The sequence below is a fragment of the Schistocerca nitens genome, chromosome 1 (assembly GCF_023898315.1).
Source record: "Schistocerca nitens isolate TAMUIC-IGC-003100 chromosome 1, iqSchNite1.1, whole genome shotgun sequence".
Classification (NCBI taxonomy): domain Eukaryota; kingdom Metazoa; phylum Arthropoda; class Insecta; order Orthoptera; family Acrididae; genus Schistocerca; species Schistocerca nitens.
Genome location: NC_064614.1, coordinates 832,761,989 through 832,787,144, shown reverse-complemented (window position 1 = coordinate 832,787,144; position 25,156 = coordinate 832,761,989). Strand labels below are relative to the sequence as shown.

The window sequence follows — 25,156 nt, the reverse complement described above, 5'->3', positions numbered from 1 at the left end:
GTGGCCAGCCACCAGCAGTCTCTAAGCGTTCCAAAGCTCACTTTAAGGTTAATGTGTATGACCCCAAATCGTTCCCGTCCCTGGCCACACCATGGGAGGAACGAAAGGCTATGACTGACAGTGAAAGGTATTCGCCCCGGTATCTCGTCTGTACCAGAGCTGACGGGGAATCATTTGCGTCTGTGAAGCCTCAGTTCTTTGTAGAACATTTAGAGGACAAGTTCGGGGAGGTGGAGGGCTTGTCCAAAATCCGATCAGGGTCAGTCTTAATAAAAAGAGCATCCTCTGCCCAGTCACGAGCCTTGCTCGCTTGTACAAAGCTGGGGGATATTTCTGTTACCATCACCCCACATAAAAGCTTAAATATGGTCCAGGGCATTATTTTTCACAGAGATCTTCTTTTACAGTCAGATGACGAGCGGCGCGCCAAATTAGAGCGACGAGGTGTCCATTTCGTCCGGCGCGTCCACCGGGGTCCGAGGGATCACCAAGTTGCCACTGGTGCCTTCATCTTGGCCTTCGAGGGTGACACGTTACCTGAGAAGGTGAAGGTGATGGTGTACCATTAGATGTCAAGCCATATATCCCTCCCCCGATGCGGTACTTCAAGTGTTGGAAGTTTGGCCATATGTCTTCTCGCTGTGCTTCCACCCTCATCTGTTGCAATTGTGGTCGACCATCCCATCCTGATACACCATGTGCCCTGCCTCCCATCTGTGTCAACTGCGGGGAGCACTATCCCTCTTGCTCGCCAGACTGTAAGATTCTCCAGAAGGAGCGGAAAATAATGGAATACAAGACCCTTGATAGGCTGACCTACACTGAGGCTAAGTGTAAGTTTGAACGACTGCATCCAGTACACATGACGTCCACTTACGCCGCCACTGTCACTCCTGCTACAGTTCCCATTGCTGCACCACACACTGTCAGCCCTCAGAGCCAGAGGACCACTCCTGCCCCTTGATGGTAGGGGGCACTTCACTCCCTGTTGCTCCTGCTCCATCTACTTCAGGAGCAACCCTCCCCCCCCCCCCCCCCCAACCATCAGGGACATCAGTTCCCCCTTCCCAGCTGGAGAAGCGTAAGTCTTCTTCGGCTCCTCTCGCCAGGAAGGGGTCCCTTGGGGACCTCCCTTTGCAAGTTCTGACCGGTACAAAAGCGGACACCCGCAAGTGGCTCAAACAACCACTGGTCCCTGGTCATAGGGCCTCACGGTCGTCGTCCGTCCCTGAGACTGACCCAGTGAGGCCCTCCCAGCCTGCACCGAAGGCACAGCGAGATAAGCTGAAAAAAAGGTACCCAAGAATCCCAACATTGCGGTGGCACCCGTCCCACCGCTTCCTACAAGCTCAGTGTCTGAGGACGAGGTCGAGATTCTGGCATCTGCTGAAGACCTGGATCTCGCCGGTCCCTCAGACGCCATGGATGTCACTCGCATGGGTACTGAATCGTTGGCAGCGAGTGAACAAGTGGAGTAAATTGCCTTCCCAGTCCCTTCACGCCTTTCTCAGCCATGGACAATATCATCCTCCAATGGAATTGCAGCGGTTTCTTCCACCATCTAGCTGAGCTCCGACAACTGATCAGCCTTTACCCTTTCTTCCGCATTGCTCTTCAGAGAAACTTGGAATCCAGCAATGAAAACCCCCACCCTCCGTGGCTATCGGGGTTATTATAAGAACCGGGCAGCTTATGAAAGGGTGTCTGGTGGTGTCTGTATCTATGTCCTTCACTCTCTGCACAGCGAGTCTGTCCCTCTACGAACACCTTTGGAGACTGTCGCTGTTCGGGTGTGGACGCCACAGGCTGTTACCGTCTGCAGTCTCTATCTTCCACCAGACGGTGATGTCATGCAGCATGTCCTGGCTGCGCTGATAGCCCAATTGCTGCCATCTTTCTTGTTACTGGGCGACTCCAACGCCCATAATTCTCTGTGGGGTGGGTCAGTGGCAACAGGTCGAGGCGCCACCATTGGGCATTTATTGCCACAGCTAGATCTTTCAATTTTAAATGATGGTGCCATCACTCACTTCAGCGTGGCGCATGGCACATACTCCGCCATCGACCTTTCTATCTGCAGCCCTAGCCTCTTCTGTCCAATGGAGAGTACATGATGACCTGTGTGGTAGTGACCACTTTACGATCTTTCTGTCACTGCCACAGCGTCACTCTTCTGGGCGCCCTAGCAGATGGGCTATGAATAAGGCTGACTGGGACTTGTTCTCCTCCATTGCCGCTGTTGAGCTTCTCTCTAATGACGCCATTGATGCGGTGGCTCTTTCAGTCACCACCGGCATCGTTACTGCCACAGAATTTTCCATTCCCCGTTCTTCTGGGTCCCCTCGGCGGAGGACTGTGCCTTGGTGGTCGCCTGAGATCGCTGAGGCGATTAAAGATCGCCGGCGGGCGCTACAGCGTCACAAGCGACATCCCTCCATTGAACATCTCATCACCTTCAAACGGCTGTGTGTGCGGGCCCACCGCCTTATCCGCCAACGCAAGCAGGAGTGCTGGGAGCAGTATGTGTCCACCATTGCTCTCCATGTCTCTCCATCGCAGGTCTGGGCCAAGATCCGACGCCTCTACGGCTATCGGACCCCTGTCAGCGTCCCTGCGCTCTCACTGAATGGAGCAGTTTGAACAGACTCCGACGAAATCGCCATCAGCTTGGCAGAGCATTTTGCTCTGAGTTCCGCTTATTCCAATTACCCACTGGTCTTCCGCTCCATTAAAGAGCGGATGGAACGTCGGCGCCTTTCTTTTCGCACCTACTATCCTGAATCCTATAATGTTCCGTTCAGTGAGTGGGAATTTCACAGTGCCCTCGCCGCTTGTCCTGATACCGCTCCTGCGCCAGATTGCATCCACTGTCAGATGCTGAAACACCTTTCAGTGGACTGCCAGCGACGGCTCCTCGACCTTTACAACCGTATTTGGGTCGAGGGTGAGTTTCCGTCGCAATAGCGGGAAAGTATTTTTATCCCCATTTTGAAACCTGGCAAGAACGCTTTGGAGGTGGACAGCTACCGTCCCATTAGCCTCACCAACATTCTTAGCAAGTTGCTTGAACGGATGGTGAGCCGGCGGTTGAATTGGGTACTGGAGTCTCGGGGCCTTCTGGCTCAGTCTCAGGGTGGGTTTCGTAAAGGCCGCTCCGCCGCCGACAATCTGGTGAGCCTGGAGTCAGCCGTCCGTACTGCCTTTGCCCCCCGTCAGCATCTGGTCGCTGTCTTTTTCGACATGCGGAAGGCGTACGATACGACATGGCGTCATCACATCCTTTCCACGCTTCATGGATAGGGTCTTCGGGGTCCACTGCCGAATTTCATCCGAAATTTTCTGTCGCATCGAACCTTCCGCGTGCAGGTCGCGGCCTCATATAGTTCCTCCCGAGTCCAGGAGAACGGGGTACCACAGGGATCTGTCCTCAGTGTCTGCCTGTTTTTAATTGCAATAAACGGGCTCGCTGCAGCGGTAGGAAATTCTGTCTCCACTTCCCCCTATGCTGACGACTTCTGCCTCTACTATAGGTCCATTGGCATTGCAGCTGCTGAACGTCAGCTGCAGGGCGCTATCCGCAAGGCGCAGTCTTTGGCTGTAGCGCATGGTTTCCAGTTTTCGACTGCCAAGACCTGCGTTATGCATTTCTGCCGGCGCCGAACAGTCCACCCTGAGCCGCGGAGAACTTCTTGCTGTGGTGGAGACACATAGGTTTTTGGGAGTTGTTTTTGATGCCCGGTTGACTTGGCTGCCTCATATTCGGCAGCTTAAACAGACGTGTTGGCGGCATCTAAATGCTCTGCGATGCCTGAGCCACACCAGCTGGGGCGCCGACCGATCTACCCTCTTACGGCTCTACTAGGCATTAATCCAGTCCCGTCTGCATTATGGGAGTCTGGCTTATGGCTCAGCATCCCCATCTGCGTTGCGGGTGCTGGATCCAATACTACACAGCGGGATACGACTTGCCACTGGTGCCTTCCGGACCAGCCCTGTGGACAGCATACTCGTGGAGGCAGGTGTCCCTCCACTGCGGTTGCGGCGCCAATATTTACTGGCCGCTTATGCTGCCCATGTTTTTAGCTTGCCCGGGCATCCAAATTAACGTCTTCTGTTCCCGCAATCGGTCGTCCGTCTGCCAGGACGTCGGCTCCGGTCAGGTTGAACGATCGCGGTCTGCGTCAAAGAGCTTCTCTCCGGGCTTCGGGTTTTCCCTGTTCCACCTCCTTTCCGGGCCCCTTTGCGTACACCCCCATGGTGTGTTCCTCGCCCTTGCCTTCGGCTCGACTTAGCACAGGGCCCGAAGGACTCAGTTCCTCCAGAGGCCTTCCGCCGCCGCTTTTATTCCATGCTAACCACGTATCAGGGCTCTCGCGTTGTATACACTGACGGTTCGATGGTTGCTGGTCGGGTCGGTTATGCTCTCACTCTAGGGGACCATTCCGAACAACGTTCATTGCCGGCTGGCTGCAGCGTTTACACTGCTGAGCTGGTCGCCATCTTTCGTGACCTAGAGTACATCCGCTCCTGCTCACGTGAGTCCTTTGTTATCTGTAGCGATTCCCTGAGCGGTTTGCGAGCTCTCGACCAGTGTTTCCCTCTTTCTTGTCTGGTGATGGCTATCCAGGCGTCCCTGAATACTCTTCTTGCCCGTTGCGGCCGCTCTGTGGTCTTTGTGTGGACCCCCGGCCTTGTCGGCATACCCGGCAATGAAAATGTTGACCGCCTGGCGAAAGCGGCCACCATCTCTGGACATTGGCCTCCCGGAGACTGATTTGTGAGTCTTCTTACGCCGCAAAGTTTTTGCGCTATGGGACGCTGAATGGCGCAATCTGACCGCACCCAATAAACTCCATGCCATCAAGGAGACGACGACTGTATGGCCGTCATCCATGCGAGGCAATCCCAGAGACTCAGTTGTCCTTTGTCGCCTCCGCATTGGCCACTCCCGGTTGACGCACAGTTACTTACTGCGCCGGGAGGACCCTCCCCTATGTCGATGCGGGGCGGCTTTGACAGTGGCCCACATTTTGTTGGCCTGCCCCTTTTAGCTGTGGTCAGGCAGTCATTTGCGCTGCCTGATACGCTCCCTGCCCTTTTACAAGATGACACTGCCATGACAGGCTTAGTTTTGCGTTTTATTCGGGCAGGGGGCTTTTATCATTTGCTCTAAGTGTTTATTTTTATTTAGTGTTGATTGTGGCCTTTGGCCTACAGTTTTAGACTGAGTTTTTAATATGTTTCTCAGTGGTTGGCTTTTCCTTTTTTTTTCTCTATGGTCGGCCAACCACCGTCTCACTCTGTGTGCTTTTAATTCGTTTTGTCTGGTCTTTGTCTCAGTTCTCTTGTCCTGTGTCTTTTCAATTTTTCGTTTTTACTCTGTGTTGGTGTTTTCAAGTCTTGGAACAAGGGACCGATGACCGTAGCAGTCTGGTCCCTTTAATCCCCCAAACCAACCAACTAACCTCCGAGGGGTCAGCTGCGCGAACCATGGCAAGGCGCCCCAGACCGCGTGGCTACCCCGCGCGGCAAGTACATATTAAATTTCATCATTTTACGTAGTGGACCTGTATTTGAGGTCACGAAATGGTTATACTGATATGTTTAAAAATTGGTAAATGTGTACAGATCTTGAAAATTGAATATCAGATCTCCTAATTGGATTTACAGATTTCCAGCACCTTGTAACAGTCTACGCAGAAACTATTCACGCCACATGAAGAGTAGCTAAAGAGCACCAAATGCAGATAACAGCTGACAACAGACATATAGAATGTGAACAAAGTGAATCTCTTATTTCAGGTTTTATCTTTCATGTTATGGGAGAGAGAAGAAATGTAACAGCAAATGGAGAAATGGTCTTCACTGATTTTTACATAATCTAGTTTTGGTTCAGAATTGTCAAGCGCTGAAAATGTCCGAAAATACAAATAATTTTCAAGACAGATCAAATCTTCTTGAGACTCAATTTACGCTGTATAAATTATTGATCAGAAGTAATATTGCCTATAAGAAGAATTATCCTAACAGTAAAGAGCTACCACGTAACCATGCCGTACTTTCAAAGAATATAAGGAACTTTTCAACAAAAGACACGTTCTAGATCAAAATTATTATATTAAATTATCTATGGAACATATACTTCATAAGAATTGTGACGGATTAGTTTTCATTGATTCACAACCCAGAAGTCTATCAGCATCATAAACACAATGATTTTCATTATATAAGAAAGCTCTTCAAGCTGATTGGACACTTGGAATATTCAAACTAGGAGAGCGTCAGTTATCAACAAGAAGCTTTAAAACTACTACTATCATTGCACTTAAAATTCTCTTCATGAATTTAGAGAACTGAGCTTTACTCATCTGACTAGAAAAACGTACTCGTTGCCACATCTTGACAACAGTAATTTAGCAATGTATTATGAGGTCCACTTTACTCTTAATTGTAGCATCAGTGGGAAAATGAGGAAGGCAAGAGATACAGCGAGGTTGACAATAGTTGTTGCTAATCTTGAAATCCACAATAGTACATGTTCTTTCGTTATTGTTTCAGTCAAGGAACAATACTTTAGAGTTATGGTTATCTTAACCACCCCAAAATAACAGTGTCAAGAGTAAGAAGAAGATGTTACACAATGATATTGTTTCGTTATTGACAATACATTTTTCCACAGCAGTTCACACACAGAGAGGCTTACCGTATTCGGTTGTACCCCATCCAGCCACAACAAGACTCTTCCCGATGAACGTCGCTTGTCTCATCTCAGGTGTAACCGGCAAGCAGATTGGTCTGATGAAAGCTGGAATTTACAGAAGTGGGTCTCTTTTATAAGATCTAATATAACAAAATTTGCATCATTAATGTATACGATAACCCTAAGTAATGTCAATACTGCTTAGTAAAAAAAATATGTCAGGTCAAATGTTAAAAACAAAAACAAAATTTAATGATTGCACTCTCAGGGGAACAAGTATAAGCAAAATGTGTGCCACAAAAAATAACTGCCTGTACTTAGACCTCATAAAATCAAAAGTACGTAAGATCGAAATGACAGCCATTGAGACCTAGCGAATTACAGGCGTCCAATTCACAGCTCCACACAAGTGGTTCAAATGGCTCTGGGCACTATGGAACTTAACATCTGAGGTCATCAGTCCCCTAGACTTAGAACTACTTAAACCCAACAAACCTAAGGACATCACACACATCCATTCCCGAGGCAGGATTCGAACCTACGACCGTAAGGGCAGCGCGGTTCCGCACTGAAGCGAATAGTACCGCTCCACATCCAAAATAAAGAAGAAGGGTACGTACAACACAACGGAGAACGCCACCCAGTGACCAAGTTTTCGGACATCGTTCACACAACTTGTCTTCAAGGGAAGTATAGTCTGAATTCATCCACGCTTGGTGACAGAGATTGATGCGTTTTCGTCTTCTCTATGGCTGGGTAGCCGTGCGACTGGGTAGGAAGGACCAGCACTCGTATGTGGACTGTGACAGTGAGATATTTTTATTGTTGTAAATGAAGAAAACCCTCTTCACAGACCTTCAGCCACGTTGATATATTTCGATTGGCAATAAACAGTTCAAAAGATTTTTATGGCGGGAAGGTATCTCAGTTTATCCATTTATGAAAACATACATTATACCTACCTTAAAAGTCCATAAATATGTGTTCCACAGATCTAGTTGACGCTTTATTTACAAACATCAAAAAAAGTTTTGCATCATCCCGGTTCCCAGAACTGAAGATAGGAGTTGACAGTGGATACAGTATCACAGACACAATCACTTTGATTGTTCGGAGATGTCACAAGACCACCCGAAGATGTAAACAACGATGCATGGGCAGCGCCCATTAGAAGGCGGGGGTCCGACAGCTCATCAGTTCCAGTCATTCCACCATGAAGGACCTACACAGCTCGTGTTGTCTGTAGTTCAAAAGTGCCTAGACGGTCAATACCGCGGTTCGATCGTGTCCGCGTTGTTACTTTGTGCCAGAGAGGGCTCTAAACAAGGGAAGTGTCCGGGCATCTCGGAGTGAACCAAAGCGCTGTTGTTCGGACATGGAGGAGATACAGAGAGACAGGAACTGTCGATGACATGCCTCACTCGGGGCGCCCAAGGGCTACTACCGCAGTGGACCGTTACCTACGGATTATGGCTCGGAGGAAACCTGCCAGCAACGCTACCATGTTGGAAAAATTGGTAATTTGTGGTAAGGACTATGAGACCAAAATCCTGAGGTCATCAGTCGCTAGGCTTAAGCACTACTTAATCTAACTTAAACTAACTTACGCTGAGGATCACACACACACCCATGCCCGAGGAAGGACTCGAACCTCCTCCGGCCACGGTGGCCGAGCGGTTCTAGGCGCTTCAGTCCGGAACCGCGCGACTGCTACGGTCGCAGGTTCGAATCCTGCCTCGGGCATGGATGTGTGTGATGTCCTTAGGTTAGTTAGGTTTAAGTAGTTCTAAGTTCTAAGAAACTGACGACCTCAGATGTTAAGTCCCATTGTGCTCAGAGCCATTTGAATCATTTTTTTTTACTCGAACCTCCGACGGGAGCAGCCGCGCGAGCCGTGACAAGACACCTAAGACCGCACGGCTATCCCGCATGGCCAACCATGTTGAATAAAGCTTTTCGTGTAGCCACAGGACGTCGTGTTACGACTCAAACTGTGCACAATAGGCTGCATGATGCGCAACTCCATTCCGGACGTCCATGGCGAGGCCCATCTTTGCAACCATGACACCATTCAGTGCGGTACAGATGAGTCCAACGACGTGACTAAAGGACCGTTCAGGACTGGCATCACATTCTCTTCACCGATGAGTGTCGTATATGCCTTCAAGCAGACAACTGTCGGAGGCGTGTTTAGAGGCAACCCTGTCAGGCTGAACGGCTTAGGCACACTCCTCAGTGAATGCAGCGAGGTGGAGGTTCCCTGCTGTTTTGGGGTGGCATTATGTGGAGCCAACGTACGCCGCTGGTGGTCACGGAAGGCGCCGTAACGGCTGTACCATATGCGAATGGCATATGTGAATGGCATCCTACGACCGATAGTGCAACCATATTGGCAGCATATTGGCTAGGCATTCGTCTTCATGGACGAAATTTCGCGTCGCCATCCTCAACATCTTGTGAATGACTTCCTTCAGGATAATGTCATCGCTCGACTAGAGTGGCCAGCATGTTCTCCAGACATGAACCTAAGAAAGATGCCTGGATTGTTTGATAAGGGCTGTTTATGGACGACGTAACCCACCACCACCTCTGAAGGACTGGCTGTATGGTGATACAACAGGCAATGTGTGCTTTTAATGAGCAATAAAAAGGGTGGAAATATTGTTTATATTGATCTCTATTCCAATTTTCTGTGCAGGTTCCGGAACTCTCCGATCCGAAGTGATGCAAAACTTTTTTTGATGTGTGTACATTATTCCTCAATACATTATTAGGAAAAGTGACGGCTGAAAGTCAAAGTGCTCAACAAACGCTGTATGAGGATGTGTCGAAGTTCTCAGCCTGCAAATATAGATGGCGTTAATATGAATAATATTTTGTTTCTACTATGTCACATAGTAGAAACAAAATATTATTCATATTAACACCATCTTTATTTGCAGACTGAGAACTTCGACACATCCTCATACAGCGTTTGTTGAGCACTTTGACTTTCAGCCATCACTTTTCCTAATAATCGATCACAAATAATGTGATCAAATAATAAAGATACAATGTTTTGGTTCCCATTACGAACAATACAGGTTTATTCTAAATGATGGACCCATTTTCCAAACTTCGTATTTATTCAAGTACAAATCCAAAATGAACAAGCTTTATACCAATGAGAAGAGGAAGTTTAAGAGTGTTTTTCATAATGTTTGATACCAATTTAATGAGTTTAATACTTTTTAATTAATTAGTTTTCATAATTATTTAATAACTAGAAATGTGATAAATGTTATAAATGCCCAATGTGGCCACCATTGGCTCCATGGCAAACATTGACGCAGTAGCCAACACACGCGAAAGCGAATCTGCTGTTACTGAGTGAAGGGCAGCAATGATCCGGTTCCGCAGATTGTTCAGTTTGGTTGTTAGAAGCAGGACGTAAACAGCTTCCTTCACATAACCCCATAAGAAACAGTCGCAGGGTGTGACATCAGGAGACCTGGGCGGCCTGAAATGCGGAGCAGGTCCTCAAGTCCCCTGCGACCGATCCAGTGCTGAGGAAGGGAGTCAGTCAGAGGGCCTCGTGGCAATGGGGTCAATGGGGTGGAGTTCCATCCTGTTGGAAAATGAAGTCCTGGGAATAGTCCATAACTTGAGGTAACAGCCATTGTTCCAACACGGGCAGGTACATGATTCCCGTTAGAGTTCTTTCCGCAAAGAAAAATGGTCCATAAACCTTTTTACGGGATACGACACAGAAAACGTTGATCTTCGGTGAGTCTGTTTCATGTTGCAATGATTAATGTGGATTTTCCAAACCCAATGTGCGAACATTGTGTTTGTTGACTTCATCGCCAATAATTACACGCTGTACAAACGCGTCACCCTCCATCTTTGCTAACACATAACCACGAAATGAGAGACGCTTCTCTTTCTCATTGGGGTTGAGAGCTCGCACAAGTTGTAATCGGTAGGGCTTGTACAGAAAACGCCGCCTCAGAACTTTTCATACAGTTGGTTGGGGTATTCCAAGTTCTCGACTCGATCTATTGGTGGACTTACTGAACTGCGCACAAAACTTCCTTGAATCCGTCAGGCGCCATCCTCTGACACACGCGGTCGGCCAGTGCTTTTTTCTTTGGGCACAGTCCCAGTCTGTTTAAACTGCTTAAACCAACGGCTAATGCTTTTGCGAGTTGGTGGTTGAATACCGAATTTGGTAAGAAATATCCGCTGCACTACAATAAGCGAGTAATTTTTCGCAAACTGAAGAACGCAGAAAACCTTATGGTCCACAGTCGCCATCTCTCTCACAGCGAACAGTGAAACGGAATGACGGCCATATTGGCGTGCGAACTCTACCGACCGCTTCTGGAACCTTCGCCACCCACCCGCCGCCGCCCGCCATAAACTTTCAAACTTCCCCTTTTCATTGGTATAAAGCTTGTTCATTTTGAATTTGTACTTGAATGCATACGAAATTTTGAAAAAGAGTCCATGTTATTTGAAATGTAAATTCACATTCCCAATTTATGGATCAGCCGCAAGTTAATCAGATGTGGTAGTTACTTCAGTGTGCTTCCGTTTTTGCAGCAAGTACTGGGAATATGTATGGAACCGCTTTCATATTGGATATACTGTGCCATTCTGATATGAAACATTACACTCTACTCGTAAGTTCTGCTTGGCAGTGCAGCTACCGAGGTGTTGCGAGGAAGGGCAGTGGAAATGCAGTACACTCACAGTTATCGGGTGCGTCCCGGTCGAGTCTGAGGAGCGCGATGTCGTTGGCGACGTTGGCGCTGGCCTGCGGCCTGTACTGTGGGTGCGGCGTCGCCTCCTCGATGCCGTAGTCCTCGGGCGGCGGCGCGCAGATCTCGCCGTCACAGTCCACGTCCGTGCGCTGGTCCCACTCGCCTAGCCGCACTCTCACCCTGACACAGGGAAAAAGCATACGTTGGTCTCCGCCATCGTTCAGATCAAAGTACTCGATATAAAGCTCCTGACTTTTGCTACCTTTCTGCTGCATATCGAAATAGCTCGCTCTTACCGCTGGTGTCTGTATCTTTATTATTTCTTAAGGGGGGGTAGGACGTCAAACGGGCCGACTGGGATCAGAAGAGGGACCACAGGACATTATAATTACCACTGTCTATCCTTTTACAAGTAAATTCATAAAACTTTGTCAGCATGACCAGGAAGGATTCAGCATTCACACTCGTAGCAGCGGAAGTTCAAAAACATAACAAAATATTTTTTACATGTGAAATTTCATCATTTTTTACACTTACTATTCGCTGCATTTGTGGCTATAGGTACACTTTTCTTCATAAGTAAGATAGACTGTTCGATGAATTTTGCACAGCATACAAACCATACTTACAGGTGTCTGAAACTCTAGAATCTATTTAATTTATGAAAAAATGAATGAGCTGTTACGTTTTAAACTTTATCTTTAGAAAAAAAATCAAATTTTGTAGTTAACTATCTCAATTTTTAACACAGTTTTTAATAGATCTGGAAAATTCCTAGAGTTTCATACACCTGTAAATATGTTTTGTATGCTGTGCAAACTTTGATAAAGGTCGGATTGTAGCCTATCGCGATTGCGGTTTATCGTATCGCGACATTGCTGCTCACGTTGGTCGAGATCCAATGACTGTTAGCGCAATATGGAATCGGTGGGTTCAGGAGGGTAGTATGGAACGCCGTGCTGGATCCCAACGGCCTCGTATCACAAGCAATCAAGATGACAGGCACTTTATCCGCATGGCTGTAACGGATCATGCACCCACGTTTCGATCCCTGAGTCAACAGATGGGGACGTTTGCAAGACAACAACCATCTCCACGAACAGTTCGACGACGTTTGCAGCAGCATAGACTATGAGCTCGGAGACCATGGCTGCGGTTACCCTTGACGCTGCATCACAGACAGGAGCGCCTGCGATGGTGCACTCAACGACGAACTTGGGTGCACGAATGACAAAACGTCATTTTTTCGGATGAATCCAGGTTCTGTTTACAGCATCATGATGGTCGCATCCGTGTTTGGCAACATCGCGGTGAAAGCACATTGGAAGCGTGTATTCGTCATCGCCAAACTGGCGTATCACCCGGCGTGATGGTATGAGGTGCCATTGGTTACACGTCTCGGTCACCTCTTGTTCGCATTGACGGCACTTTGAACAGTGGACGTTACATTTCAGATGTGTTACATTTCAGATGTGTGGCTCTACCCTTCATTCGATCCCTGCCAAACCCTACATTTCAGCAGGATAATGCACGACCGCATGTTGCAGGTCCTGTGCGGGCCTTTCCTGATACAGAAAATGTTCGACTGCTGCCCTGGCCAGCACATTCTCCAGATCTCTCACCAACTGAAAACGTCTGGTCAATGGTGGCCGAGCAACTGGCTCGTCACAATACGCCAGTCACTACTCTTCATGAACTGTGGTATCGTGTACACGCCATCCAAGCTCTGTTTGACTCAATGCCCAGGCGTATCAAGGCCGTTACCACGGCCAGAGGTGGTTGTTCTGGGTACTGATTTCTCAGGATCTATGCACCCAAATTGCGTGAAAATGTAATCCCATGTCAGTTCTAGTATAATATATTTGTCCAATGAATACCTGTTTATCATCTGCATTTCTTCTTGGTGTAGCAATTTTAATGGCCAGTAGTGTACATAACATCAATCTAACTTTTGTGTTCTCGGGAAGTTGTTTCAAGAGTGTATTGATAGCTGCCTCTGGCACTGGTGGTGCACAGAGTCGCTTTCTATCACGATTTCTTGATGTATGACAGTCTCAAATTTCAGATTTATGTATATTCAAGTTTAATGTACATCGTGCAAGACGCTCTTATCGAGCCAGTTCAATAGATCATCAATAGTAATAAATAAGCTTACAATTTATTATTACCAATTTTTAGTACTCTTGGTCTGTAACTAGGTTTTTCTGCCCATGCTTTTTGGATTGTATAACATGAAACTCTCCATTGCACGATGCCAAGGTTATGAAACAACGCACAGTAGCCGTGTAGAATGGTTTGCACTCTCTTAGTTGGTTCAAATGGCTCTGAGCACTATGGGACTTAACTTCTGAGGTCATCAGTCCCCTAGAACTTAGAACTAATTAAACCTAACTAACCTAAGAACATTACAGAATCCATGCCAGAGGCAGGATTTGAACCTGCGACCGTAGCGATCGCGCGGTTCCAGACTGCGGCGCCTAGAACCGCTCGGCCACCCCGGCCGGCACACTGTTAGCAGCCAGGAGCTCAGGGCTGCCACGAGACTGACATCTGACTGTCGACTGAAACAACTGTAAGCCTCATACTGGAGGAATTACATATGGAGTGGCCAGACCTGCCCAGACAGAATGTGGTGGAGGGTCCACCAGCAGATGGCAACGGCTCGGATTCCAAGAAGGTCATCTCACAGAAGATGAGCAGCTTTTTACGGGTCTCTGATGTTACGAATATTTAGTAAGCCTAACCAACAAATTAACAACATGATATGTTATGACTTCAGTAAGTACAACCAAGCTACGAACAAGTATATCTTACCATCAAATGGCATTTAAAGCACTTTCAGTTGACCAGCCATTTCTGAAATCCCAGTATCATAGTCTCGATGCAGACACGTACTGGTGTTGAGCAGCGTGTGGGAACAATCAAAAATAATTTGCTACTACTGACAGATTTTTGTATTTATGGCTTTATTCTCTCCAGCTATATGTTGGAAACTATGTAGCTTTCATATTTAAGTGAATGGGTTATCTTCGCTTATGTGGTGGCATTATGGCGGCTCCCTGTCCCTAAATTCACTTTTTGGTGACCTTGAATCTTACTGATTAATGCTTGTGTTTGTCATTTAGAAAACAGAGCAATGATAAACTGTCAAGTGTTCCACCTGGATTCCTCTTCATTGTGTTGCCCTCATGTCCAGTCCTCCCACTAGAAGAACGCACAGGGCTTCAAGCATCCTTATGGCGCTCAGCAGCCTTAAGCAGACCTTCCACACAATGGATAGTTACTCAGTGAACTCGTGCGAGGCATCATAGACTGTGCCTGCGTCTTCGCATCTAATAGAACAGATCCTACAAGACGTCTAAAGTTGCCCTCTCTCTCTGTCTCTCTCTCTCTCTCTCTCTCTCTCTCTCTCTCTCTCTCACTCACTCTCCCCTCCCTCTCTCTCTTCCGATGATGACACGCCGCTGGGAGTCAGTATGGAGAGGTGTACTCACACCCTGTAGGAGCCGAGCTTCCTGCCGTTGACGCAGTGCGATGCGGTCAGCACGTAGCGGCTGGTGATGAGCGACCCACCACATAGGAACGACACCGGTCCGCCTGCAAATGAGAAGCCTCACAGTACTACACCAGCAAAACACCTAGAAAATATTTCACTAAAACTTTTAAATCATTACATTATTTGGCGGTTTATCATTGTAGTTGTGTTGTGTTGGCTGATGAGCCAACACCGTGTTACTATTGGAGGCCGAAATGCACGCGTTTTAGGTCACACAGGCTGGCGTGAGGAGGGAAGAACTTTACTGGCGTGAGGTCTGAAACATGACAAGGAATTAGAATTCAGAAAGCGGACGTAAGTAGTTTGATACTTAACTTTAATCCATTAATGATGAACGTCGCTCTTGACGGTACATGATTCACAATATTGTCTGTTCAGAATTCATTCTAATTACTGAATATGTCGCCTTGTTAGGTCGTAGCAAATGACGTAGCTGAAGGCTATGCTACACTATCGTCACGGCAAATGAGAGCGTAAGTAGACAGTGAACCATCGCTAGCAAAGTCAGCTGTACAACTGAGGCGAGTGCTAGGGAGTCTCTCTAGACTAGACCTGCCGTGTGGAGGCGCTCGGTCTGCAATCACTGATGGCGACACGCGGGTCCCACGTATACTAACGGACCGCGGCCGATTTAAAGGCTACCACCTAGCAAGTGTGGTGTCTGGCGGTGACACCACAAGTTGCAACTGTTATGGTGGTGTTAAAGGGAATTAATTTTAAAGGTAACGCACATGGCTGGTATGAAATACTACAGAACTACTGGACGCTACAGGGGCCCTAGTTTTTCCGGTTCTCTGATAAGTAGCTCGGTGGTGACGTTTCCAGCTACGAATCCAAATGCCTGGAATTGGACCCGCAGTCAGTCGCAGTTTTATCTGTCACTTATCCTTCCTTTAACCTCTGCCAATATTTGTTACTATGGAAAATGGCAATCTCCCACGTTATAATAAGTTCACATTTAACTGTTGGTTGCCCTGTAAATGGTCGGTTAAGTCTGCTCGAAGGTCTGAGGAAGGTATACCACCTCCAATGGGGCCTTTCCTAATAAACCACTGCGTTGTTCAAACCAACTTGTGTGCTGAGGAAAACTTTACCTTCTTCTGCTTTAATAATGTTTCATTATTTGCACGGTTATTGTTGGTACTATCGAGATTACAAATACACTGCTCGGGATATGAGATACCGTCTAGACATCAAGTGTCACTGGACAGTTGGCGGTTACATCTACACGCAAGAATCTGCGTTTCTGCGAGCACGCCTCTTGAAAATTGGGAAAATGGTGTAGCAAACAATAGTTGGTCCGACCTCATTCTGGTGTGCAGAACGTCGCAAAAACTGCATTTACGGAATCATAACATTATTGTGCTTCAGGCCGAACAATGTTTGTTACCAAATTACTAGTCTTTTTCAGCTATACAGCCAACATAGACCTTTTAGTTATTGCGTGGGGTGTTCAGAACACCTCAGTCATCGCCATCAATGCATTATTACGTAATGGATAGGAGTGTACCTTCACGATCTTTGGTATGTGCCTTGAGTAAAAGTACAGTCTATAATGAAAGCCCGAGTTCCAAGAAAATACGCAACAATACGCCTTGCGTTGTTAACATCCCGCGCGACATTTAAGATAAGTGTGCGCTAAGAAAACTTACAGTGTTGTCTTTCGTAGCAACTACTTGTCTGTTGTCACCCTGTTTGGTTAATACATCAATGGATCCTTACGAAGTAGAATACGAAAGATTTCGGAAGCTTCTGCAAGAGAGATTGGATGAATCTTCCGAAGGAGAAGAAGAGGGTGGAGAGGAAACAGAGAGTTCTTAAGTTCTCTCTCATCACAGCCACTCGGAAACGAAGAATGAAGAAAACCTAGAACCACAAGTAAGTACACAATGTAGTCAAATCAAGCGTAATTCCTTTGTTGGAATGGATAAGGTTACCAAATGGATGAAAAACTGTCCTAGGCGCAACGTTAGAAGTAAGTGTACATCTCTTGTAATTCACCTCCCTTGTATGAAAGCCGTCACAAAAACTCCAAAACCTGCTGTCGACTGTTTTTCGCTATTTGTATATGACGTAATAATTAGAACGATTACATTGTGCACAAAACTTATACAGAGCACTCTGCATTAAATTTCACAAGATACTGTGATGTCAATTCAACCGATGATAATGAAATCAAGTCTTTTCTGGGTCTGTTGATATTGGCGGGCAATTACCAAGCAGGGCACTAAAATCTGGAAACTTTTGGTATCTAAATGGTTTTGGAATTGAAATATTTCATGCAACAAGGAGTTTGGGGCTCTTTCGTTTCTAGTTTCGCTGTTTTGGGTGTCGATAACATTCGAGGCAGACCACAGCGAAGATAGCTTGATCGCTTGGCTGGTCATCAGGGCTCATTTCGAAGCGGGAATCGTCGCTGAAGACACCTCTACTCCAGTTAATGAGATTCCAGGCGAACTACGTGTCTGAAGACGCTCCGAATGCCAGCAGGATAGCAACCTGACTGTCGCCCGCCAGACCGACAACCAAGAGTGATGGTCCGCGGTGCTGTTCCTTTTCACAGCAGTACCCTTACAGCACAGCGGCATGTCGATGATATTCAACGCCCCGTTTTGTTCCCCTTCATGGCAAGCCATTCTGAGCTTACATTTCAGCAAGATAATGCCCGTCCGCACACGGCGAGAGTTTCTACTGCTTGTCTTTGTGCTTGCCAAATCCTACCTTTGCTTACAAGATCGTCAGATCTTTCCAATGTTGAGAATGTTTGGAACATTATGGGTAGGCCCCTACAAATAGCTCGAAATTTTGACGATCGGATGCGCCAGTTGGGCAGGATTTGGCACGTTATCCCTCAGTAGGACATCCAACAACTCTGTCAATCACCGAGCGAGGTGGCGCAGTGGTTAGCACACTGGACTCGCATTCGGGAGGACGACGGTTCGATCCCGTCTCCAGCCATCCTGATTTAGGTTTTCCGTGATTTCCCTAAATCGTTTCAGGCAAATGCCGGGATGGTTCCTTTGAAAGGGCACGGCCGATTTCCTTCCCAATCCTTCCCTAACCCGAGCTTGCGCTCCGTCTCTGATGACCTCGTTGTCGACGGGACGTTAAACACTAACCACCACCACCAACTCTGTCAATCAACGCGAGGCCGAATATCTTCTTGCATAACGGCCAGAGGTCGACCGACACTTTACTGACTTGCTTAAATTGTGAAGTTCTTTCTGTTGAATAAATCATCCAATTTTTCTGAAGTTGTATTCACTTGTTTGTCAGTACGTATGAATCACATTTACTGATTTTCGTACCGTTCGGATAGTTACTTCGTCATGCGTTGTTTTCTTTGTTAGTACATAATACGACCAAAACAGAAGTAGACACAACACATGAAATGTGCGCTACTTATTCAGCATCATGTAAAACCAGACGTTGGGCCCTTGCCTTGCTTTTCAGATGACTGAAATTGCTAGCATTAATGCCTTCATCATGTATGTAAATAACAATCAGAGGAGTTCCGAAAAATGTTTTCATCTTTAGTGGGAAAAGTACTAGTAAACCCCATAGCGCGCAAGAGAGCAGTCACTCACTCACTCAATCAAATGTTAGAGGGAAAACTGCTAAAATGGCGGGAGCATATGACAGCGACAGTTTAGCACTTTCTGAACAAAGGATATCTTAGTCCAGGCGCTGCGGAGCTTGTTCTTGAGGTAACGACGTGAAAGTTAAATCGCATGTTTGAAAACCGTGTGTCTTAAAGTACATGACCACATATATATAATTATTTTTACGAGTAATGGTCATTCGGACTCCAGGATAAATGTGAACGTTACGACAAACATCCGTGCATAACACTGTAAAATCAGATGCCATCTTAAAAAGTAATCATAGAGAACCAGTGGGTTTTAAATGATCTCTCTCGTTTTAAGGAGAGACACACTCTGCTGCAGTACAAAGTACAATCAGTACTAACGTAGCTGATAAGATATAGAGAGGGAAAAAGGGGTGACACGATGCTTGTGATAGGCAATGGTCACATAGATATCAGCCACACCGTAGTACACAACCAAGAGAAGTGTTGGCGACGAGTCCAATGAACAGAGAGACTGCGGCTGGCTTATCATTGCAGTCAGGTTCTAAATTGGAACTGTGAGTTGAAAGAGCGAATCATCCACCATAATTTTCGGGGAATCCTGATTTCGTTCTCTCTGCTCTTAACGATCCATCTCTCAACGATCTAAAATGAATTTTAGATTATGACAGTCACTGAGCTGAAAATTATTAACTTACATTGGTCTTCGCTGGAAAGGAGAACAACGGCATATGCAGTACTAGTCACAAGTTGATCTTTTACAGATAGGTATTACAAATCAGTACAAACGGCCTTGCCGCAGTGGTAACACAGGTTCCCGTCAGATCACTGAAGCTAAGTGCTGTCGGGCTGAGCTAGCACTTGGATGGGTGACCATAGAGTCTGCCGAACGCTGTTAGCGAGCGGGGTGCACTCAGCCCTTGCTAGGAAAAATGAGGAGCTATTTTATTGAGAAGCAGCGGCTCAGGTCTCGTTAACTGACATACGGCCGGGGGAGCGGTGTGCTGACCACCTACCCCTCCATATCCGCACCCAGTGACGAGTGTGTGCTAACGATGACACGGCGGCCATGTCGGTACCGCTGGGCCTTCCAAGACCTGTTCGGACGGAGTTTAGTTTTGCACATATCAAAAAAAGTTTTGCATCACTGCGGAACCTGTACAGAAAATTGGAATACAGATCAACATAAACATCATTTCCGCCTTTTTTATTGATCGTGAAAACCACAATTTGCACGTTGTACCACTATACAGCGAGATCTTCAGAGACGATGGTCCATATTGCTGTACACACTGGTACCTCTAATACCCAGTAGCATGTCATCTTGCACTGATGCATGCCGGTACTGGTCATGGCATACTATCCACAAGTTCATCAAGGCACTGTTGATCCAGATTGTCCCACTCCTCTAGGGCGATTCGGCGTAGATCCCTGAAGTTGTTGGTGTCTCACTTCGTCCACAAACACCCCTTTTCAATCTATCCCAGGCATCTTCCATAGGGTTCATGTCTGGAGAACATGCTGGCCACTCTAGTCGAACGATGTCGTTATCCTGAAGGAAGTCATTCACAAGATGTGCAGGATGGTGGCGCGAACTATCGTCCATGAAGACTAATGCCTCGCCAGTATGCTGTCAATATGGTTGCACTATCGGTCCGAGGATGCCATTCATGTATCGTAGAGCCGTTACAGTGCCTTCCATGACCATCAGTGGCGTACGTCGGCTCTACATAATGGCACCCCAAAACAGCAGGGAACCTCCATCTTGCCTTCAACCAGACAATCGTCAGAGACGTGTTTGGGGGCAAGCCTGTCAGATTGAACACCTTAGACACACTGTCCAGCGAGTGCAGCAAGGTGGAGGTTCCCTGCTGTTTTGGGGTGGCATTATGTGGGACCGACGTTTATGTTCATCTGTATTCCAGTTAATTATCTGTACAGGTTCCGGAACTCTCGGAACCATAAACGTTGGTCCCACATGATGACACTCCAAAACAGCAGGGAACCCCCACCTTGCTGCACTCGCTGGACAGAAGAAGGCCGAGTAAGTCCTTTATGTGCCTCAACATGTAGAAAAGTTGTTAGTAAGTCTGATTTTATTTATAGCCTAAACAAAAAGTTTCTAAAATGAAAATAATTGTCTCAATATTTTATATTTATTTTATATATTTTTTTCCAGGAGTGTCCGGAAACATATTCAGCCTTATTGTCAAAAGTTATAAGCTGGAGGGTGTACTACCTAAGGAGATTGGCGGTGGACAAGATCGCAGTCTGTAGGAAAGGGACTTAAAACAGACGCGTTAATTAATAAAGATATGTTGCTGTTGTGGTCTTCAGTCCTGAGACTGGTTTGATGCAGCTGTCCATGCTACTCTATCCTGTGCAAGCTTCTTCATCTCCCAGTACCTACTGCAACATACATCCTTCTGAATCTCTTATTCATCTCTTGGTCTTCCTCTACGATTTTTACCCCCCACGCTGCCCTCCAATGCCAAATTGGTGATCCCCGGATGCCTCAGAATATGCCCTACCAACCGATCCCTTCCTCTAGTCAAGTTGTGCCACAAAGTTCTCTTCTCTCCAATTCTATTCAGTACCTCCTCATTACTTATGTGATCTACCCATCTAATCTTCAGCTTTCTTCTGTAGCACCATATTTCGAAACCTTCTATTCTCTTCTTGTCTAAACTATTTATCGTCCTCGTTTCACTTCCATACATGGCTACACTCCATACAAATACTTTCAGAAACGACTTCCTGACACTTAAATCTATACTCGATGTTAACAAATTTCTCTTCTTCAGAAACGCTTTCCTTCCCATTGCCAGTCTACATTTTATATCCTCTCTACTTCGACCATCATCAGTTATTTTGCTCCCAAAATAGCAAAACTCATTTACAACTTTAAGCGTCTCATATCCTAATCTAATTCCCTCAGCATCACCCGACTCAATTCGACTACATTCCGTTGTCCTCGTATTGCTTCTGTTGATGTTCATCTTATACCCTCCTTTCAAGACACTGTCCATTCCATTCAACTGCTCTTCCAGTCCTTTGCTGTCTCTGACAGAATTACAATGTCATCGGCGAACCTCAAAGTTTTTATTTCTTCTCCATGGATTTGAATACCTACTCCGAACTTTTCTTTTGTTTTCTATATTGCTTGCTCAATACACAGATTGCATAACATCGGAGATAGGCTACAACCCTGTCTCACTCCCTTCGCAACCACTGTTTCTCTTTCATACCCCTCTACTCTTATACTTAAGTAAAAATGCACACCTTCCCATTAGACATAAAAGCTTACTGAGTATGGTACTCCGTCAAAATGTAAACACGTATACTAGAGAAACCAACGTTTCGGCCCAGTTATGTGGCTTTCTTCTGAGTCTACTAATAGAGTCCACTTAATTTAAATTCTTAGAAAATGTATTTATAACACCTTTCTCAACTAAATAAAGAAGAAACATCCATGAAAAAGTGGATATGTTCAGTTTTTCAAAAATTTGTATTCTGTAACTTTTTTTCTCAATAACGGCTGTTACTGATGCACTTCAATTATTCGTTCATCAATCCTTATCTACACCATATGATCAAAAGTATCCAGACACCAGGAAAACATATGTTTTTCAATTAGGTGCAATGTGCTTCCACCTACTGCCAAGTACTCCATATTAGCAACCTCAGTAGTCATTAGACATCATGAGAGAGCAGAACGGCGCGCTCCGCGGAGCTTACGGACTTCGAACATGGTCAGGTGATTGGGTGTCACTTGTGTCATACTTCTGTGCGCGAGTTTTCCACACTCCCAAGCATCCCTAGGTACACTGTTTCCGATGTGATAGTGAAGTGTAAACGTGAAGGACACGTACAGCACAAAAGCGTACAGGATGACCTCGTCTGATGACTGACAGAGACCGCCGACAGTTGAAGAGAGTCGTAAGGTGTAATGGGCAGACATCTATCCAGACTATAACACAGGAATTCCAAACTGCATCAGGATCCACTGCAAGTACTATGACAGTTCGGCGGGAGGTGAGAAAACTTGTGGCTCCTCATTAGCCAAACATCACGTCGATAAGTGCTAAACGACATCTCACTTGGTGTAAGGTGCGTAAACATTGGACGACTGAACAGTGGAAAAACGTTGTGTGAACTGACGAATCACGGTACACAGTGTGGCGATCCGATGGCAGGGTGTAGGTATGGCGAATGCCCAGTGATTATCATCTGCCAGCCTGTGTATTGCCAACGGCAAAATTCGGAAGCGGTAGTGTCATGGTGTGGTCATGTTTCTCATGGAGGGGGCTTGCACTCCTTGTTGTTCTCCGTGGCAATATCACAGCACAGGCCTACATTGATGTTTGAAGTACCTTCTTGCTTCCCAATGTTGAGCAATTCTGGGATGGCGATTACATCTTTCAACATTATCGAGCACTTGTTCATAAAGCACGTTGTACGTCGGAGTGGTTACACGACAATAACATCCCTGTAATGCGCTGGCCTGCACAAAGTCCTGACCTGAATCCTATAGAACTCCTTTGGGATGTTTTGGAACGCCGCCTTCGTGGCAGGCCTCAATGACCGACATCAATACCTCTCCTCCGTGCAGCATTCCGTGAAGAATGGGCTGCCATTCCCCAAGAAACCTTCCAGAACCTGATTGAACTTATGAATGCGAAAGTGGAACCTGTCATCAAGGCTAAGGGTGGGCCAACACCATTTTGAATTCCTGCATTACCAATGGAAGGCGCTACCTACTTGTAAGTCATTTTCAACCAAGTGTTCGGATACTTTTGATCACATAATGTATATGGAAGACCAGTATTATTTTTTTCTAACTTTTTCAACCAAAAATATTGAGTACAACTAAAAAATACTTCTCCCGTAAAATTTTGTAGATGTCTTTTGTTGAGTTTTGTTAAAACGGTCCTCAGTTTACGGTGTAAAGCCTATTTCAAATAAACTGTCAGAGCAAATAACTGCCAACTGCTTATCGATTCCTTGTGCTATCCGCAAGTTTAAAGTAAGAGTGCTATGGAACTATCATTGTTTTCTTTTCAAGCTACGATAAAATGGTAACTGAAGCTTCGAACACTTTCTCCGTCATCTTCGCAGATACCAGCTATTTTTAATGATATTGTTATTGTACTGAGTGTGTAACAGTTGGCCGAATACGCCGTGATGACCTCATTCAGGAGGTAAAGAAATTCAGCTCTGGTAAGAGTATTAATTAGCTTCTGATGAGAACGGAGGAAGACGTCAAAAGCTTCTATAGTTATTTAAAATTCATCAGAGAATTTTAACAAAATATGTCACAGGCATAAACAACGTCTCCAGAACATGGGAAAACTTTAACCTTCGTCATGCAAGTAGAAAAGAAATAGCAACTGCCAGCAATAAGGAATAGAGGGGGCGGCCCTTAAATCCGGACAAATGAAACTTTTTTAAAAGCAAATTTATTAAATACGAATTAAAATTAAACTCCTTTTACGTGTAAGTAGTGGTATCTTTGAAGAGCTACATTACCTGATGTAGCGCCCTCCAGCCGCAATAACCGCCTGTAATCGTGTCCTGAAGCTATCGCAAGCAAACAGCGCTGCCCATATTCGTAAATGCTGCTTCGATAGCGGTGCGTAAAGATGCGTCTTATTTGGTAACTCTTTCGACTACGCTCCAAACGTAGTAGCCGAGGAGATACAAATCCGGGCTATTGGGGGGCCATAACTCATTTAACCAGAAGATGTCAACGTTAACCGAGAGCCAGTTTTGGACTAGATGGTTCGTATGAGCCGGCGCACCGTTCTGTTGAAAGACATATGCCACAGTTACCATCCACGGTTTCACGACATTCGCCAAAACTTGCAGATAAACTTCTTTTGTGACACTTTGCCCCTTTTCAAAGATATGTGGCGGCATGATATCACCCTCACTGGACACAACAGCTAGGATGTGAATCCCAGACTTCTCCGAAGCATTATATTTGGTCACAATATCGTAAACAGTTGATCTTGGATACCCGAAGAATCGAGCCATTACAGGAGGCGAACGCCCAGCGCGAAGACTTTCGATAATCGCAGCTCTTCGGTTGTACTCCGCACTTGCCCGTAACATCTCGGCCATTTTGAGCTTCTGACTGTTAGCTATGGCTTTCAAGAACGCCAATGGCGACCTCCGGCGGAACTATGATATGATGGAAAATTCAAATTGAAATTTGTCCGGATTCGAGCACCGCACGCTGTATATGAGGCGAATAACGGTGGGGTGTGGAACTTACCGTTCGAGTAGCCAAGCAGCGCCATCCAGGGGTACTGGTTGACGGCAGTCACGTTGCCGCGGGTGATGCGGTCTGAGTCGTCCTGTCCGCACGTGTCCCTGCAACACACAAGCGCGCCGTCCAAGGAACAGAAATGAGCTTTCCCGTGAGAGGCAAGGAACGAGGCCTCTAGCGGCACACACAGTCTTCCAGTTTTGAATACCATAGTCATGTTACGTACCTCCACGAATTTAAAAACTAACAGGTAAGTACAAATGACATTGGACGGATTCTTAAATAGCTTTCAAAA

General features: G+C 46.2%; 1 protein-coding gene across 1 annotated transcript in view; it reads right to left on the bottom strand.

Moving 5' to 3' along the window:
- LOC126262980 (serine protease easter-like) overlaps window positions 1-25,156 on the bottom strand; it is a 384,563-nt gene that overhangs the window by 321,340 nt on the left and 38,067 nt on the right. Inside the window, exons 3-6 of the mRNA XM_049959933.1 lie at window positions 24,868-24,965; window positions 14,940-15,042; window positions 11,435-11,625; window positions 6,704-6,805 (exon numbers count right to left, since the gene is read on the bottom strand). Of these exons, the coding sequence (XP_049815890.1) occupies window positions 6,704-6,805; window positions 11,435-11,625; window positions 14,940-15,042; window positions 24,868-24,965 (494 nt within the window). The remainder of the gene's footprint in view (window positions 1-6,703; window positions 6,806-11,434; window positions 11,626-14,939; window positions 15,043-24,867; window positions 24,966-25,156) is intronic.